Source organism: Esox lucius, chromosome 3 (assembly GCF_011004845.1).
Source record: "Esox lucius isolate fEsoLuc1 chromosome 3, fEsoLuc1.pri, whole genome shotgun sequence".
In the NCBI taxonomy this organism is placed as follows: Eukaryota; Metazoa; Chordata; class Actinopteri; order Esociformes; family Esocidae; genus Esox; species Esox lucius.
The window spans coordinates 21,349,967-21,370,222 of NC_047571.1; the positions used below are offsets into that span (position 1 = coordinate 21,349,967).

Genomic DNA, 20,256 nt, shown 5'->3' on the forward strand with positions numbered 1-20,256 from the left:
GTACATTTATGTAATTCATGTATCTCAATTCATGTTGTTCATGTATCTCAGCCACTCAATAGTGGCTAGGGTGAGACAGTTTATAATGTTGCGTATTTGGTGAGAGCATGGCACCTTCGGCACCAGGGTAATAGGTTTCATTCCCATTTAAAATGTGATGTGACTCTGGTCAAGAGTGTTTCTTAAATTAAAATGTAATAAATGTAATAAATATACACAGTTAAACACCAAGAAAATTATTACAAAACCAATGACAGTCAAATGCCGATTTATGTGTGCAATTAGCAATCTCATTATTATATGAATCATAAAACTGCACTGTCTGTGATAGCCAGTAGATGGTGCTATCAGCCTGGGGACTATGCAACCTGGAATTTTCATTCAGGAACACAATTTTCCCAACAAAAATATAAAATTCTGGCTTGGTTACCAAACTAATTTTTAATTGTGCTCCTAAATGTCTTTGTGTGCATCAACATCAACTTAGGTCCACACACTCTGAAAAACTGAAAGGGACACACAATCCTTACTTCACTCAATAATTAATGAACTTCTCATACAATTTGGATGCATTTTGGTCACTAATCGCTATTTCTTCTTAGCACATGATAGTTTCTTCCCCCAAGAAAAAAAATCCTAAAATAATTCAAAGACTTGATGAACCATGGTATTACTCTCTTTGAAAATTGAATGTGCAGTGGTAGAATACATAATTGAAAAACATTAATTACAAAAGTTGTGTCCTGGATAAAAAGTGATAATCAATCCTCTAGAAGGAGGCTATGCTTTGCCAATCCCTGGTACACATTTTTTAAAGGCTGGTGTAAACTGTATCCCTTAATTCATTAGTCTTTCTAGAATATGCAAAAAGCAGTTAAGTGTTTTTAATTGCTTTTTTATATTGGGTTTCCAAGACCATCTGCAAGATCACCCGTTAACTCCACCTCCATCGTTTAACAACCTCTCTCCACTCAAGCTGCAATCTATCATCTAAAAATTATGCTACATTCAAATACTTGGCCTATATTGGCTGAACTGTAAGGACATTATATATTACTTGATTATTCTTTGCTCTGACATTATATGACAAGAATTGTAGAAATTCAATACATTTTCATATGATAGACTAGAAATAGAAGAATGTTGTGGACCTACAGTTTATGATCACTGTTGCTAAGCACTGTTATAAACTGTCTGGTTTGAACCATGCATGTTCAATGAAAATAATTGTGTATGTGAGTAATAAGGTATGAGGTTGCGTGGCCAATATACCACAGCTAAGAGCTACTCTCAAGATGCCTTATTCCTCTTCTGAACCGGTTGCCAAAACAATAAGAACAGAAAAAAGTTATGTCATACCTGTGATATATGGTCAAGTTTGGTTAAATTTCTCAGAGACAGAAGTATGTTTTTATTACAAGAAAATATTTATTATGGAAACATGGTAAGCATATAGAACTGAATAAAATCAATGCAGTTTACAACAACAGTATCTGTAATATACTTGACATTTTGTACATCAGAAAGCAGGAAGCAAAACAGTTTATCATCACTATCAAGAATATTACACAACCCGTATACCATCGGTATCAGATCAAGTGCGGTGTCCAGGCACTTTGTGATGCATCGTGCCTAAGAACAGCTCTTAGCCATGGTACATTGGCCATTTACCAAACCCCATTGTGGCCTTAATGTTTAATTATAACTGGTTAACTAGCCGCGAAGACAGATCACATGTATATTGGATCCATAATCGGCCATCTGTCAGGCATTTGAGATTGTCCTGAAATGTGTGGCATCATGTTACTGCATCTATGACATGAAAACAGTTCTCATTGTGTTGCTGTGAACTACTTTATAACAGCAATAGATCATTTAGTGAGTTTGTTATTTACCACAACTGAGGGCTGTGTTCAGGCAGTCATCTGTTGCATTTTGCACAAGAAGTGGTATATTGACCATTTACCCACAACCCCTCATGCCATATTGCTTCATTCTATCAGAAGTTGAGCAGTGTCTAAAAAATACTGTGTTAAAATAATGTTTTTGTTTCTTTATGTGTTAGGTAACCTTGTGCAGTTTGATCTATTCTCCAGTTTTGGGAATTCTTCTAGGTCATGGTCACATTGTTCCGTACTCAACTCTTTTGATGAGCAGAGCCTAAAAGAAAAGAGAATAAGGGACGATAAAGGGATTTTCCATTGTGAGGAAACTACATATTGTTTTCACAGACGAGTGAAGACAAAAGTCCTACGAAAATGATCTAAAACGTAATATTTCTATCTGCCCATAGAAAAAAACATTGTACTTGGTAAATTTCACATTAGATTTTATTGATTCAGCAGAATCTCTTATACAGAGCGACCCACAGTTAGTTCAAACATCGTAAGCTAACTAACTAGGTGGGACAACCACACAACTCAGTAGTAGTACATCCTGTTGTGACATTGTGTTGCCTGCTCAGTGATGTAGCTATCAAATAATAAACACTTCATACCAGTTCACAAAGGCAATGGTGGGGGTGGCTGTCGAGTTAGTGATTTATTCTTTGGAAAAGTAGGGTTTCTGATGTTAGTGTAATCATAAAATGTTTATAGATGTTGACCTCCACTAATGGGTTCATGACGTAACCCAGAAAACATATGATAAAAGTTGGAGATAATTTAGTAGTACCATGGTTCAATGTATCATTCTCAAGACAACTGTAGCTGTAAAAGGGACACTTAGGAATGTTGGCATATTGCCTTTTTCTGCTTCCAGAGTCCGAAAAACCTTTTACATTTTGTCTGTGTCCAGGATCAAGTATTTAATGTAGTCAACCAAGCCAATGCTAACCACATCTCCATAAATACAATAAGACATCTCCAAGCCAAAAAGCCATTTAGACATCTTTTGAGAGGAAAGTTAATCTCATCAAAACATGAACATCTGCGCTTGGAGTTAAAAGAAATTGGAACTTTGATTGGAAAATAGCCTGTTTTCATTGAGTGTAATTCTAGTTTTGGAGATTTGGTGACCCAGAGATTCAACCAATTTTCCGACTGTGATCCTACGCCAGGGATGTAGTAAGTAATGGATTCCAAGGAGTACCTAATGACTTTAAATGGACTAAAAAAGTAGATATTGTGAAGTGTATTCATCTGAGATTTGGAGACCTAGAGGTGCCAATAATCCTGAAAAGTCATTGAGGGAAAATCTAGAATTTTAAAGCGCAATATAACTGCATTAATCTATTATGACCTACCTTCTGATAGGCTTGACTTGACTGATGTTTTCAGGGAGTTTACAACCCCTGGTGTCTGGAAGCAAAAGACTCAGGCCAGCAGAGAAGAGGCTGATTATCCCAAAGATAATGTATGGCAGAATCTTGTTGTAAACACCTGAAAATGTACATTCCAGGTTTATGAAGTTTATTTTCAATCCTAATGACACACAAAATCTTAGACAAGTGTCCTTCCATGCAGTGCTACATTCATTTCTGCCAATGCATGAAAGCATACCAGAAACCAACCCACCAATATAGAGGACGTAGGGGGAGAGGATGCTTCCTACACGTGCTGCCATGGAGGCCACGCCCAGACCCATGTTCCTGACCACAGTGGGGAAGAGCTCAGTGGAGAAGAGGTAGAGGAAAGAATAGGCCCCCGACACACCCAACTTGCCCAGCAACGCCAGCACTTGGGATAGGACAATTTGATCTGAGGAAAGAAGTTGAGGGTAACTACGTGTGTGGCTGGGGTCAATTATTGGATGACATATAATTATTAATATTTAGCATTTATTCCGTGTTGTTGTTATTCGTATCACTGCATACACGATCAGCCATAACATTATGACCACTGATAGGTGATAGGTGAATAACACTGATAATATCGTTATCATGGCACCTGTCAGTGGGTGGGATACATTAGGCAGCAAGTAAGCATTCTGTCCTCAAAGTTGATGTGTTAGAAGCAGAAAAAATGGGCAAGTGTAAGGATTTGAGCGACATTGAGGGCCAAATTGTGATGGCTAGACGACTGGGTCAGAGCATCTCCAAAACTGCAGCTCTTGTGGTGTGTTCCCGGTCTGCAGTAGTCAGTACCTATCAAAAGTGGTCCAAGGAAGGAAAAGCGGTCAACCAGCGACATGGTCACGGGCGGCCAAGGCTTACTGATGCATGTGGGGAGCGAAGGCTTGCCCATGTGGTCTGATCCAACAGACGAGCTACTGTAGCTCAAATTGCTGAAAAAGTGAATGTTGGCATTGATAGAAAGGTGTCAGAACACACAGTGCATCGCAGTCTGTTGCGTACGGGGCTGCAAGGCCGCAGACCAGTCAGGGTGCTCATGCTGACACCTGTCCACTGCTGAAGCACCTACAATGGGTAAGTGAGCATCAGAACTGGACCACGGAGCAATGGAAGATGGTGGCCTGGTCTGATGAATCACGTTTCCTTTTACATCACGTGGATGTGTGCCGGGTGTGTGCATGGCTTACCTGGGGAACACATGGAACCAGGATGCACTATGGGAAGTAGGTAAGCCGGCAGAGGCAGTGTGATGCTTTAGGCAATGTTCTGCTGGGAAACCTAGTGTTGAAGTGTATGAATGTATGCTTGTTTTGTTTAGTTTACAACAGAAAATCTGTTCATCCGTACACAACTACGAATTTCAAGGTGTTGACTTGGCCTCCAAATTCTCAATCCAGTCAATCCAATCAAGCATCTTTGAGATGTGCTGGACAAACAAGTCTAATCCAAGGAGGCCCCACCTCGCAATTTACAGGACTTGAAGAATGTTATGGCTGATTGGTGTATATATTCCATATGTAATTTTTTTACATCTTCACTTGAATCTGAATTGTTGGACTACCTGGACTATCGAGTTTCTGCATGACAACTTCCACTGGCACATCCCACAACAAAAATGTTGATGAAGCATTAAAAAGAACATCTCATTTTTTCAACCAGCACAGCCAGAAGATGACTGGCCGCCCCAGAGAGTCGGGCCCCTCTCTAGGTTTTTTTCCAAGGTTTTGATCTAGTAGGGGGGTTTTGTGTAACCACAATGCATGGATTCTTTTTGTTGTTTGCTCTTTGGCGTTTTAGGCTGGGTATTTGTATAAACACATTGTGATAGCTGCTGTTGGTATAAAATACATTTAGTTCAATTGTAAAAGGTCACGCAAATAAGCATTTGTTTGTTAGGTTGGGCATCTGAGAAATATTCTTCCCTATCCTAAAATAAGATAATCTGTATAAGAACAGATCAGATGCTACATGTAGCTCTGATGAATACATTAGGAAAACATAATTTGGCTTTTGTTTACAGAAAAAAACATAAAAACCAACCGTCAGGGACCAGCCTGATGACCAGGAGCATGATGCCACAGAACAGCAGCGAGGAGAAGAGAATTGTGGGCCGCTGGGCATGATTAATCAGAAGCCAGGTACCAACGTATGCCACAATCTCGGTTGTTGCAGAGATAAAGCAGTTGAGATAAGAGTCTCCACTCATGTTGGCAGTGTTGAGGGAGAGACCGTAGAAGATCATGCAGGTCGCTGTCCTGATGGAGGAAAGGATGGAGAGAGAACCAGAGAGATAAAGATGTACGTAGATAAGCTAAGGTTTTAGGTTACGGCTAAGGTTACGATTTGGGGTTAAAATGTGAGGTGACAACTGTATCTTTTCTATCATGACCAGATAGTGACGACTATGAATGCAGTGGATGTTTGTCATGTCAGTGGTGAGGACAGGCAATTACCAGAGGATGAGGCTGACGATGGTGATGTTTCTCATGTCAGCGGTCTGGAAAAGGTCAAGGAAAGAACACACTTGTTGCACTTCACCTCTGCTCCTTGGCTAAACATGAAGAGGCGGACACTGGATTAAATTAACCCATTATTACTACCATCATAGTGTGTGTGTGATTAAGAGAGACATTTGGACCAATGCCGTAATTACAACTTTGATCAGTTTTTTGGGCAGCCTCAGAAAAGAAAAGTTGAGAGCTGATGATAGAAGTATGCAGTAGCACAAGAGGTGAGTCAATGTTTATTTATATAAAATCATTGCCATTCAGATCAGAAATGGTTAGTAATCCATTCCTGAACATCATGGCAAGAAACTTGTTTACTGATATTTCTTTCTTATTCATTCTGGTGCGTTCAGATTAAAGAAAGAGGGAGAGAGAGGATATGAGGATGCCAACAGGGCAGGGAGAATAGGTGACATGGAAGTGAGTGAGGAAAGGAGCAAATATTGCTGACCGATCTGATATTGCCATGTTGGTGTTGTTACAGACAAAATCATAATTTATGTTGACACAGGTACCACTAAGGTTAGGTTTAGGCACAGGTACCACTAAGGTTAGGTTTAGGCACAGGTGTCTCAGGTTAGCGTTAGGTCAAAGGGTGGGGAGCAGGGGAATGTTCTGTCTTTGGACTGGGGTAACCAACTAACTACAGGTCAGTTGCAATAATGGTCCTGGAGCAATATAATTATGATGCTTTAGGAACAACAACAACAACACGGTGATATCAGATTGAGTGAATATTGATTTTGCAGGTTTTTCTACTTACAAAGCATGTAGAGGTCTGTATTATTTTTTTTTATCATAGGTATGCTTCAACTGTGAGAGACAGAATCTAAAACAAAAATCCAGAAAATAAAATTTTATGATTTTTAAATAATAAATTTGCATTTTATTGCATGTCATAAGTTTTTGATAACCTACCAACCAGTAAGAATTCCGGCTCTCACAGACCTGTTAGTTTTTCTTTAAGAAGCCCTCCTGTTCTCCACTCATTACCTGTATTAACTGCACCTGTTTGAACTTGTTACCTGTATAAAAGACACCTGTCCACACACTCAATGCAACAGACTCCAACCTCTCCACAATGGCCAATACCAGAGAGCTGTGTAAGGACATCAGGGATAAAATTGTAGACCTGCACAAGGCTGGGATGGGCTACAGGACAATAGGCAAGCAGCTTGATGAGAAGGCAACAACTGTTGGAGCAATTACTAGAAAATGGAAGAAGTTCAAGATGACGGTCAATCTCCTTCGGTCTGGGGCTCCATGCAAGATCTCAACTTGTGGGGGATCAATGATCATGAGGAAGGTGAGGGATCAGCCCAGAACTAAATGGGAGGACCTGGTCAATGACCTGAAGACAGCTGGGACCACAGTCTCAAAGAAAACCATTAGTAACACACTACGCCGTCATGGATTAAAATCCTGCAGCGCACTCAAGTTCCCCTTGCTCAAGCCAGCGCATGTCCAGGCCCGTCTGAAGTTTGCCAATGACCATCTGGATGATCCAGAGGAGGAATGGGAGAAGGTCATGTGGTCTGATGAGACAAAAATAGAGCTTTTTGGTCTAAACTCCACTCGCCGTGTTTGGAGGAAGAAGGATGAGTACAACCCCAAGAACACCATATCAACCGTGAAGCATGGAGGTGGAAACATTATTCTTTGGGGATGCTTTTCTGCAAAGGGGACTGCACCGTATTGAGGGGAGGATGAATGGGGCCATGTATCGTGAGATTTTGGCCAACAACCTCCTTTCCTCCGTAAGCAGCATCTCAAGGTCCTGCAGTGTGTCACGTGCTGGAGTGTGGAAGGACACAGGCGCAGAGTCGAGATCATGGGAATAATCCATGTTCAATGAAAACAAAAACTCAAACAAAACCAAACGCAGCAACCAGTGATGTGGGGCTAACTGATACTCAGGCAAAACCAAAATGAACCACACTGGAAGTGCAAAACAAGGAACTTAAATAGGGTCCCCAATTGGAGGCAACGACCGACACCTGCCTCCAATTGGGGAGACCAAAAGGATTGGAGGTGGCTAGATGTGCCACCTCCTGTCCAGTCCTGACTATTCCCCGAGCCCAGCGCAGAGATGGCTAGGGGCATAGCCAGGACGTGACAGAGTGGCCTAGCCAGTCTCCAGACCTGAACCCAATAGAAAATATTTTTGATCAAGTAGTACATATGCAACAAAAAGTACATTCTCACGAGATGACCCGGGGAGTCTTGAAGAAAATGCACGCCAGGCAATGTTCCTACTTGGTAGGGCACACTGAGTATTTTCTGTTATATATATCAGGTCATTTGAGCAATAGATGCGCGCACAGACGCGAGAAAATAGAATTGATTCAAATTTTCATCGCTCTGACGCCATTTCACTTTTTATATAATTGAAACAATTAGGACGCACTCTACCGTGAAAGCGGACATGGTCTCCTGCACCCATAGGCAAGAACACTACGAACCTTAACAGGCACCTTGAGGTCAATCAACAAAAGTAATATGAGCAGGTAAATTAAACCTGAGATGTTCACCCTACCAATTGTATTCACGTTGCTATATAATGGTGCATATTTTATTTTTAAGTTAGCTAGCTAGTTAAATTAGATGGCTGATTAATTCTATATGCTGGCTGCTAGCCACAACTAAATGTATGCTACTGATTGGTACATGGCAACATTTCGGTGCCATGTTATATTTGCATGTTTACTGCTTTATTTATCCCAGTGGGGAAATTCTTGTTATGGCATTGTGCATATACCAATAACCTTAACGATAGTTACTTTTGTAACTCCAGTTCTATGAGTGGAGCGTCGCCCATAGGGGCTTCGCTCCTATTGGTTCACCCCTCTGCCCAATAGGCAGTCACTGAAAATATAAATATGCAAATCACACCTCTCATGGCCATCTGCCACATGGCTATAATAGAGGTTGTCATACTCTGCTCTGTCTCCCAACATACCTTCATTCATGAGAAAAGCAGTCAGAGACCGGTCAGGGTATGAACCCTATGGGTGACACTCCACTCATACAACTGGAGTTACGAAAGTAACTATCATTCTATATCGTGAAGCTTTGCCCATAGGGGCTTCGCTCCTATTGGTTAAGGGCAAAGCGAGCGAGCCCAAGATGTACTCCCTGCCGGTCTCCTACCTCACCAATGAGATAAGTGCCCAACAGGACGGCTCAGGTGTGGAAACCTACCACGACACTGAGCCGCTTCCATCCCGCTCACACCAAGCACATACGTTTGCACACTGATAAACAGCCCCAAAAGAATGCACACACAGCACCAACCCAACCGGTACCGCCTCAATCAGTAAAAACTGAACGGAACCGCCAAAGAGCGTCCGATGCCAGCCCAAAAAACACGCCGAGACCCGGACTCGGCTCACAAGCAGATGCTGAAGCACACACAATGCGAGCGTCCAACTAAAACCGTACAGGCACACCAAAGCATTGCACGGAAGCATGTCAATGCACTGTCCCAGCAGCTCAATGGATCTAACTCACACTCCAGCCTCAGCCACACTGAGCACAGAGTGAGCCAGCGTACCTGCAGCCATGTCACGTAAGTAAAACTGGACAAAAGGCGACGGCGTCCCCCAAGACGCAGCAGCACAGATGTCCTCCACCCCCACGCTCCTAAACAGGGTGGCCGAGGCCGCCACCCCACGGGGGAAGTGGGCCCCAAACCCCCTGGGTGTAGGAGTGCCATGTGATTTGTAGGCCAGATCAATTGCCTCACACAACCAATGAGACAGACGTTGTTCCGACAATTGCTGGCCCACCTTGGGGCCACCGTGACACACAAAGAGCTGGGGCGTGGTTCGCACCACGGCTGTGCGGTGCACATACTTTGCCAAAGCGCGCACCGGGCACAGACGATGCAACCTCTCCTCCCTCTGAGGAGTGGGAGAAAACGCCCACAATACCATCTTCATGGACCAAAACAACGCCTTGATCACCTTGGGCAGAAAGGCCGGTTTAGGGAGCAACACAGCCCTGCTACCAAAGCCGTTGATGGCGAGACAGCCAGGCTGTGTCGACAGCGCACAAAGGTCACTGACCCCCTTAGCAGAGTTCAGGGCCAATAAAAGCGCCATTTTAAGGGACAGCATCCTCATGCTTCAAGACACGCTGAGATTGCACATGCGTATACCTTGAGCGTGCCAGGGGATCTTTGCTGATCGAACAGACGCTGCAGGAACGCCAGTACACTGCCCACGTCACAACACAGGGGGTCAAACCCCGCGTCCTCACACCAGCGGACAAAGATCCTCCAACGACTAGCATAGCTAGCCGACGTGGAGGCAGCCCTCACACCCTGAGTGGTCGCGACTACCTCCTCAGTCAGTCCCCGCCGCCCCTCCGACCGCACCCGAGACATGACAGGGAGAATGCACTGGAGAGGGGGAAAACGCGTACAGCAGTACTCTCGGCAACGGCCGGTGAGCAAACGCATCCACACCCAAAGGTGGCATGTCTTGCGCTCAAAGAGAAAACCACAGGGGGAAGTGCCTGTCTTCCCGGGACGAGAACAGATCCACCTGCACCTTCCCAAAGCGTCTCCAGTCGTCCTGGGGACCACCCCGAGACAGCAAGTCCGGGTCCACATTGAGTTCCTCTGGAATGTGAAAGGCCTGTGCCCATTCCCAGATCTGCACCGCTAACAGGTGGAGGGGCAGAGACCTGACTCCGCCCTGCCTGTTCATGTAAGCAACCGCCGTGCGATTGTCTGACCACAACACGTCCCGAACCCTCAGGGTGCAGCAGCACACGCCTGATCGTGTCCAATTCCAGCCAGTTGATGTGGCGCTCCAACGGAGACCACACCCCTCTGACTGAGTATGACTGGCATGTCCCGCCCCAGCCCATCAGGGACGCGTCTGTAAACACCGGGACCCAAATCCACACCCTGCCCGTGGGAACACCATGTAGCAGAGTGCGCGGGTCTCTCCAGTATGCTAAGTCTGGTTCCAGAGAGCTCTGAACCTTGACCAACCGCCTCCGGTGATGCACCGGATCTAACCGGAGAAGTGTGAACCAGGTTGACAGTAACTAGACTAACAAGACACATCTGATTTACACTTAAATGTGTCTATAACTATTAGTCAGACTTTGGAAAAAGACTAAGACTAGACTAAATCCAAATGTGGGTGTCAGTATTAACACTGGAGTGCATATATGTTAATACTGGCACCCTGTGAGCTTAAAACACAGAGCTCTGGTGTTGCAAGCGCCACTTCCCACCAAACCAGCTACTCGGAACATAACCGGTGTGTTAGCTAATCTAGAGTGAATGTACCGTAAGCTCTGTACACTCATCTGCCCTGAAGATAACCTCGGGGGCGGGGACTCTGTTCATCTTAGCAGCATTCTTGATGACAAGCTCCGCCTCCTCCACCCGGCCCTGTGAGAGCAGCCATCGAGGAGATTCCGGGATTACCCTAGAGATTGGGAGGACATCAGACTATATATGAGAACAGAGGTTAGAAGATTGACCATTACAGTTACATTAAGATAGCTAAAGTATGTCGGACAACTAATTCATTGAGTGGAACGAAATTATTTTAAATTAAATGTTAAAGTAATACAGCAAACACAATAAGCCTATCTGATATTTCAACCAGAAGCCAGTAAAGCGTGGTGTGTGATGACATAGGAGGGATGTGGCCTTCTGGGTAGGTTGATGGGGATAGACTGCACTAGCAGGGAGCCTAACTAACCGTGAGTTGAAGTTGTCCTGACATGAGACGACAAGTACCTGGATTAGGACCTGCACCACTGTGTGTCAGGGAAGTTCATACATTATGAATGTTGTGTAGCATGAAGCTGCAGGAGCCAGTCACAACCTGGATGTTTGAGAAGAAATACAGGGTATTGTACAGGTTCACACCAAGGTCTTTGCACTCTGGTAGAAGAACACTGTGGAGTTAAGCCTGATGAAGTGGTAATGGAATAGTTTAGCCTACTTCTAGGGAAAGAGCAGCTCTGTCTTTTCAAAGTTGAGCTTGAGGTGACGGGCAAAAAGACAAAAAATGTCTGCCAGCTGTGGAGAAATGTATGTTGAAGGGGCAGAAGCAGAAGGGGGAAGCAGGTGTCAGAAGGAGCAAGGAAGAAATCTAGTTACATATAATCCAGATTGGCTGAGTGAATGGGGAGAACAAATATTGTGATTACGCTTGACCCTCTAGGTAGTGACTGAGAGACTAGGGTTGGAGAGAGATAAAAAGAAAAGGAGACAAAGTAGTTATAAGAGACCTCGGGGGGTCTCTTATTGCAGTGAAATTAGTCAACAAACAACATCTAGAGAACCTACAGTCAAATTGCCGTCCTTGTGAGTGGGACAGGACTGGGAAAGGGTTACGTCAGAAGAGGACAGGAGTGGAAAGAAAGATTCAAAGTCAGACGTTGGGTGTTTGAAATTGCCAAGTAATATGAGTGGTGAGAAGAAAGTGCTTGAGGTAGACAACAAATAACTGGACAAGTAGCATTGACAGCATGATATTCAAAAGAGGAAATAAACAGGTGGGAGGGAAGAGAGAAATGTAGCTATCTACTATACATAACTAAATAGGTCTGAACCAGTGTATAGCAATGTTCAGCTAGGCTGGAAAGTTAGAGTTGTTTGAAGCCTCCAACAGAGGGAGCGTCAATCCTGAAGGATCCACCTAGTTTTAATGTACGAAAGGGTTCATCAACAGAAGATGGGCAGGTTGTTCTGTGGTAGGCAGGTAAGTTATTTTACTGACGTGTCGCTGTTCCCACCATCTGACCGAAAGGTATCCAGAGCCAATGCCTGTCTTGGAAGATGAAGTTTGTTGTTATGTTCTCACTCAATGATTGAATGATTGTGCAACATTCTTTTAAGGCGACAAATCCTCTGCTTGACAAGACTGCTACTTACAGATGCTACTGAATTAAATGGGGAGGCTTTAGTACTAATGCTACTGGCACTGACATCATTAACAATGACAAACTAGCCTGTCCTGTAACAATCAGCTGGCTGCAAGAGATCTGAAGTCAGCAGCTAACAGTTCAAATAGTCTATTTGGAATATAGACCTCTCTTAGAAGGCGATGGTCATATCTTGTAAAAGAAAGCATTGAGTGATAGATAGATAGATAGATATATAGATAGATGGATACAGTGGATATAAAAAGTCTACACACCTGATAAAATGCCACGTTTTTGTAATGTAAAAGAATGAGACAAAGATAAATCATGTCAGAACTTTTTCCACTTTTAATGTGACTTATAATGTGAACAATTCAATTGAAAAAATCAATCTTTGAGGGGGAAATGTATTAAATAAAAACCTTACAATAGTCATTACACACCTGCCATCATTTAAAGTGACTCTGATTAATCACAAATAAACTGTTCTAGTTCTAGTAGGATTTTCTTGACATTGTCTTAGTTGCATCTCAGAGCAAAAGCTGTGGTCATCAGAGAGCTTCCAAAGCATCAGAGGGATCTCATTGTTGAAAGATATCAGTCAGAAGAAGGGTACAAAAGAAATTCCAAAGCATTGGATATACCATGGAACACAGTGAAGACAGTCATCATCAAGTGGAGAAAATATGACACAATAGAGACATTACCAAGAACTGGACGTCCCTCCAAAATTGATGAAAAGACAAAGAAAACTGGTCAGGGAGGCTTCCAAGAGGCCAACAGCAACATTAAAGGAACTGCAGGAATTTCTGGCAAGTACTGGCTGTGTGCTACAAGTGACAAGAATCTCCCGTATTCTTCATATGAATGGGCTATGGGGTAGGATGGCAAGACAGAAGCAATTTCTTACAAAGAAAAACATCCAAGGCCAGCTAAAGTTTGCAAAAACAAGTCTCGCAAAAGCCCCTGGTGAAAATGTGTTATGGTCTGATGAAACTTTTTGGCCATAATTCCAAAAGGTATGTTTGATGCAAAATACTGCACATCACCCAAAGAACACCATCCCCACAGTGAGGCATGGTGGTGGCAGTATCATGCTTTGCGGCTGTTTTTCTTCAGCTGGAGCCTTAGTCAGGGTGGAAGGACTTATGAACAGTTCCAAATACCCGGCAATTTTGGCACAAAGCCTTCAGGCGTCTGTTAGAAAGCTGAAGATGAAGTTCACCTTTTAGCAAAACAACGACCCAAAGCTTACATCCAAATCCACAAAAGCATGGCTTCAAGAAAGAAGATTAACGTTTTGGAATGGCCCAGCCAGCGCCCAGGCCTGAATCCAATTGAACATCTGTGGGGTGATCTGAAGAGGGCTGTGCACAGGAGATGTCCTCGCAATCTTACAGATTTGGAGCGCTTTTGCAAAGAACAGTGGGCAAATATTGCCACGTCAAGATGTGCCATGATAATAGACTCCTACCCAAAAACACTGAGTGCTTTAATAAAATCAAAAAGTGCTTCAACAAAGTATTAGTTTAAGGGTGTGCACACTTATGCAATCAGGTTATTGTGAGTTTTTAATTAGATTTTTTTTTCAATTGAATTGTTCACGTTATAGGTCACATTAAAGGTGTGTAGACTTTTTATATCCACTGTAGATAGACAGATAGACAGAAAGATTGAGGCACAAATGTGAAATGAATTGATCCCATATTTATTCATGGATTATAAAGCAAGCAGAACACATTTTCCAGTGTTAGTCTTCTGTAAGATAGGCTAATGTCTTGTATTTCAGAATTCCGTAATCAGGAGTCTCACATTTTCCTAGAAATGCCAGAGCAGTCTTGATGTCAATCTAGGGTTTGGAACTTTAATTGAGAAATATGGGGTAGTAAAACATTCTCAGCTTAAGGTAGAGAAACTCAAATTTTGTTTTCATATGGCATGTCCAAAAGCTTTGTTTTGGGGAATAGAAGGGAACCTAGGATGATATTTCTATACTAATCATCTGTGATGAAAATACCACATTTTGGCACTGAGTTATATTTATATCCTGAAAGGTTTACATATCGAGCCATCAAAGATTGGCTCCTCTGGGCTCAAAATGATTACGTAAACAAATTAGAGTAACAGTGTATCATAACCAATGCAGGAGTTAACTGCACACAACTGCAGAATAAGTATTGGAGCAATGTCCTGATACCGTATCTAAAACAAGGGAGGGAATGTTCAGATGGTACTTGATGAAGACATTAGCATTTCAACAAAACCATGGTAGGTAGATCAGGGCAAATGCAGTTCACCAAGAACATGCTGCAAATACTGTTCCTCAACAAAGGTTTGCGGAACCTACTGTAGACCCTTCACAATGTTCTCAGAATGACGTTGTGGAAAGGTTATTGTGTTCCGCTGTGCTCTCAGGTCACTAAATGAATACGTCACTCACCACCACAGAGGGATAAAGAAAACACAGGGTATGGCGGAGGCGACCAGCAGCATCCTCCAGCCACGTATGAAGTAGGCAAACAGAGGGAGGCAGGCATAGCCAACGCCAAAGGCAACACTGTGACCTAGGAGAGTGTAGCTCCCACGAGTTGACTTCCCCAGGATCTCCGACCCTGGACAGGAACCACCAGACAACACATTAACTACGGCTATGAGTTAGTTTCACTGATAACATTTCATTTCAGGGTCCATAATTAACAATATATAAGGAATTTACAAAGTGTCTGTGTTGAGCATTTTGTACTTATCTATATTTATACAAATGTTATTAATAATTTGTCATGTTTTTTGCAACCCTTAGCTAGAGTGAGCACTATTAATCACTCTCTACAGATGCTTTATAAATGTTTTGAGTGGCTCAAGTACATTCTTAAAAGAAAAGCCCATTGCAGCACAGCACCTGGTAAAAGAAAAAGCACATAACTCAGAATATTTAAGGAAATAAATAAATACACACATATGTGAATTTCAAGATTACTAACATTTACAAATGTGAGTAATAATAAATGGTTCGCCAATTAAAGTTTTTAATAAAAAAAATGTATAAATGTTGTATACATTTTTTATTACAAACCATTAAAATAAAGGAAAGGCTCAGACCCTGATTTAAAGCCTATATGACTCTAATCTATAACTATTATTACCAGTGTACTACAACTTCTTGCCCCAAGAGTGATCACCATCAAAACAAACCATTCAGGATGGTTGGGGCATGCAGTATTAATGAAGACTGTTTGGGTTATGTAATACCATATAATAGCTTCCTGAGATTGGTATTCAGACTCTACAGTGTAACCTGTTTCAGAAAACATTCATCACTTTTGTGCTGTTATGTATGGGTTCATTACTGAAAAAATGAAAAGGGGTTGGGCAGAAAGATGAGCTGTGTCTCCGCCCTGGCCTTTCAAAACAAGTCTCACCTAACACTAGTGAAGAAATGTAATTGGATATCTGGCCCACGCCCCTCAAACAGTTGAGCACACAGAACATGGGCCAGTTGATCGAGGTAGACTGGATTAGTGTGATGATTGTCTGAAAAGCCATCGTACTGAAAAACACAGGCTTCCGCCCAAACCTGCAGGACAAAACATAATAACATCAAAACAGAGACATACAATCAGAAGATGTTTGTTGACTTGAATAGGGATTGCCATTATAGTTATTATTTTTCTTAACAAAAAACATCTACACCCTATATACATTGACAATGAGTATATTAAAGTCCTAAAACTTTTAAAAGAGTACAAATCACAGCATTTAGTCTCACATTTTTGTGTGAGTTGTTTTGTTATTTTTTTTCATTCAGTTTCATTACTCACGTGAGGTGTAAAATATACCATGTTGTAATGGCTCTATATAAATATCTGTGCATTTCCTTGTTTCTGTTCTAAGATTACCGCCAGCCAACAAACCCCAGGTTGCATATCTTGTTGGGAATGCAATGAATGTGTTACCTTTATCTGTTATAAAAGCTGATCATATTGCAACCACGAAAAGTATGCATCCACTTTATTTTGTTCTTAATACTTTACCCATTTTTTCTTCCCTCCCAATCTAATAATGTCTATACGCAATTATGGCCTTGGCTGGACACAACTCCACAGCAGGTTTGGGAAAGTTAAAGTCCAAGACTCCTCCATTGAACATTTCATCGACACATTGGGGGAAAATGCATTCCCCGGCCAAAAGTTATTGTTTAGTTTTGCTCACTTTCTCAAGGGTTTAGGTGGCTGTGTTAACTGTTTTGAAAACATGGCACTTGGCTTGGAGAGTATTGGGTGAAGTGTTTGGAAAAACGATATGTGCATTTTTGCGATTTGTGTGAATTGAAAACGAAAATGTACAATGGGTTTGGCAAACTTTTTCAGTGTTCTGACTCTGTTATTGATTTGAGAGCATGGCCCTAAGTTTGAAGTAATGTGACAAATCCATTAAGAAAAACTGTAATGACGACGTAGCTTTCAACAAAGTCAGTGCAGGAAGGAATGCCAACACATTCACAAACAAATTGAAAGCATTAGTTGAAATTATTGTTTATAAATTCCCAGGCTAGACTAACATGCAATACTGGATCCTAACGTGAATGGTCTCACCTGTCAGAGAGATGGCCACTAATGAAAGATCCAATCAGAACTCCTAGGAAGAATATGGAGGTCGAGAAGGGAACCTTCCATGCATTATCACACACCAACACCCACTGTAGGGGAAGGAACATTTTACATTTGTTTATGTCTAATGCTTTAGGAACTTAAAGTCGGGCTACAAAAACTTTCATCAATCAAGGCACTCTAGCTGTGCACGATATTCAGCCTACGAAAACCAACCGTAGCATACCTCGGACACTATAGTTGACGTGTATTTCTCAGTGCTGAAATTCCATCCTTCGAGACAACCTTCTGTCTCGTTCCCAAATTCAGATGCGCTTGCTGCCGTGTTGTTGGTCTTCTTGTAACGAGAACACATGTCAGGACCTACTCGTCGACTATACTCCTCAGTTGCTAACCTAACGTGTTGGTCTCCATTCTCACTTGAGTTGGTGAGTGGTAGTTTGCAGCGGTGGTCTGGTATATCGGCGAGAAAGACCATGGACATTCCCACATAACCGTTAGGAAGAGCGCTCAAGCTCAACAAGACAAATACTGCTATTTGGAAACGACCGAACTCTCCAAGGAATAATATGATATCGTCATAGTCTCTCATTTTTTCCCACGATAAATCTTGTTTCACATATGCAACACACATTAAAAACACATTGCTTGGGGCACTGAAACCTTAGCTCATGCCCAACACATCACATTCCTCTCAGGTTCTCTTAACATGCAAATTATGTTTCACAAGCCTTGTCTTCTGATTTCCAATCGCAGATCTAAAATCACCATATAAGTCTGCCGACTGTTGGTTTGATTCTTCGTCCCTTACTAGCGAAAGGCGTTTTTATGTAAGGAAGTCCGGTTCTTACGTAAACCAGTTTAATCTGCCTAGCAATCGTGCTCAAATCTGCGCATGCAAGCGTGCTCAAACCGAGGATAAATCCATAGACCAGGAAACCATGAGCTTGTTCAGTAACAGTCTTTGTACAATCCTACCTCGTTCGTCTTGCAATGGTAGGTTATAATGCCTGAATTAACCAATGAGTAGAATGGAGATGTGGGGCTGTTGCAGCACGTCATGTCCCTGGAACCGCTGGATTGTTGACATACACTAGCAGTTTAGATAACATAATCAAACATGTCAGGATTTGAAAAAGTTATTGATTGTACACATTTCGTGTAACTATGTAGTCACTATGTTTAGCTTATTTCCTCCGATTCTTTAGTTTTCATGCAGCTTGTCAGATGTCTCTACATTTTGAATAACTCTTGCTTGTTTCTATAGGTCTCATCTTGAGCAGTGCACAGGGCCCTTTCGCCCCTCCACTCGATAGAGACTCGGCTGCCCGCAATTCGACGAGGCATTTGCTCTGACAGGCACGCGTCGTCCGTCTGTGATATAGGTTACACCGGGAGAGGACACATGCTCCTCGTGTTGTGCCGAAGACATCACCCCTGCCAGTAATGTACATGAATTTCACAACCTCACCTCCCAAGCTCCACCACTCTCGTACGTCTACACTGGTTGACTCAACATAATTCTGGTTCTGCTAATAAATATGAATATTCAAGATATGGGCTACACATAACATAACAAATTATCTTCATGTTATCCAACTTAAAAGACAACAATTCACCTCAGCTCCCGGGTTGACCTTTTCTCCCTGGCTGTCTGAACCTGATGTGACCTTCTCACGGCCACAATCTGATCCTGCTAAAATGCAGGACATAAAATTGACATGAACTTGAGTTACATTGAGTTACGCCTGCAGAACCAAATGGCAATGTTTGATCTATAAGACCAACATTAGGTTGAAATCTCAAATGCAGCTACTTATGTAGGGAAGTACAACGTTAACCAACTTTTCAAGAGATCAACTATTAAGCTAGTTAGTTAGCTGTATCACTCACTTTGCCTTTGCATTTAAAAAAAAAGTTTGTCTAACTTCAGTCTTTTCTTGGCTGGTGTCATACGGTGCTAGTTGTGACTGAGGTGAACCCACTGTAATATAGACCGTTTCCTAGCTAGCGAAATAACGGTAGCTCGCAAGCTGATATATATTTTGCAACTATCATTAATATATAACGTTAGCCTAACTATACCTTAGAAAAGAGGCTTTAGAAAAACTCTCTAAGATAAATATCTACCTCATTCTTACGTTACGGAAGGTAATTAGCTAGAGGTAATGGCAGCTAGGTTACCAAACTTTCATGAGCCAGAGATCTCAACAGCGAGCTGCAACCGTAGCCTCTACCCTATTACGTAACCAGACCTATCCAGCAACTACTGTACTGCTAATCAAAGTGCCTGCGTGTGGTCCTAAAGCCAGTATGATTCGAATTACACAATAGCTTACCATACTGCCCCTGCAACGTTCTAAATAGGTTGAGCTTTTCTTACAATAAGAGTTGTCTTTGTAAAAAGTGGGGAGGGAGGACATGTCCCACTCATGTATAATGAAACCTACGCCCCCGAGTTTAGCCCATATTTCACTGATCTTCGTAGTAAAAAGCTTTAATTTAATTGTGTACATCAAAGCAGCAATCGATGACCAAGTCAGGCTGCGTTTCATTCGATTTTTTAAGGCAGGTTGATCGCGTGGGAAGGTACTGTCTGCAGTTTTCGGTTGGCTATTTGTTTCAAGCGTATGAATATATCTCCCATTTCTTAATCGACTAGTGGTCTCTAAAGTGTAAGGATAATAATTCAGCCATCATTGCTCTGAAATTTTATTTCAATTATATTTATAATGTGCTCCTATTGCAACTATAGAGTCAAATTAGGGTAAGACCATATTCTTGCCTTCCAAACTCAGTAGTGGCTGTCCTGGGGTACAGGCTTGTGACAGCGGTATGGCTGTCCTGGGGTACAGGCTTGTGACAGTGTTATGGCTGTCCTGGGGTACAGGCTTGTGACAGAGGTATGGCTGTCCTGGGGTACAGGCTTGTGACAGTGTTATGGCTGTCCTGG

At 42.4% G+C, this 20,256-nt stretch overlaps 1 protein-coding gene across 2 annotated transcripts; it reads right to left on the bottom strand.

Annotated features, from left to right (window-relative positions):
• Positions 1-1,418: 1,418 nt before the first annotated feature.
• On the bottom strand, positions 1,419-18,582 carry LOC105020590 (solute carrier family 22 member 4). 2 transcript variants are annotated; one of them, XM_034291544.1, is made up of 10 exons: positions 17,530-18,582; positions 17,289-17,392; positions 16,116-16,270; positions 15,137-15,308; positions 11,105-11,246; positions 5,746-5,789; positions 5,333-5,547; positions 3,516-3,698; positions 3,245-3,380; positions 1,419-2,160 (listed from the first exon to the last, which is right to left on the bottom strand). In XM_034291544.1, the coding sequence occupies exons 1-10, from the start codon at positions 17,935-17,937 to the stop codon at positions 2,055-2,057; spliced, it is 1,665 nt and encodes a 554-aa protein (XP_034147435.1). In that variant the 5' UTR covers positions 17,938-18,582; the 3' UTR covers positions 1,419-2,054. The 2 variants fall into 2 exon arrangements, with proteins under 2 accessions (XP_034147435.1, XP_010886046.3); XM_010887744.4 differs by having other exon boundaries at positions 5,746-5,843.
• Between the last annotated feature and the right edge of the window lie 1,674 nt (positions 18,583-20,256).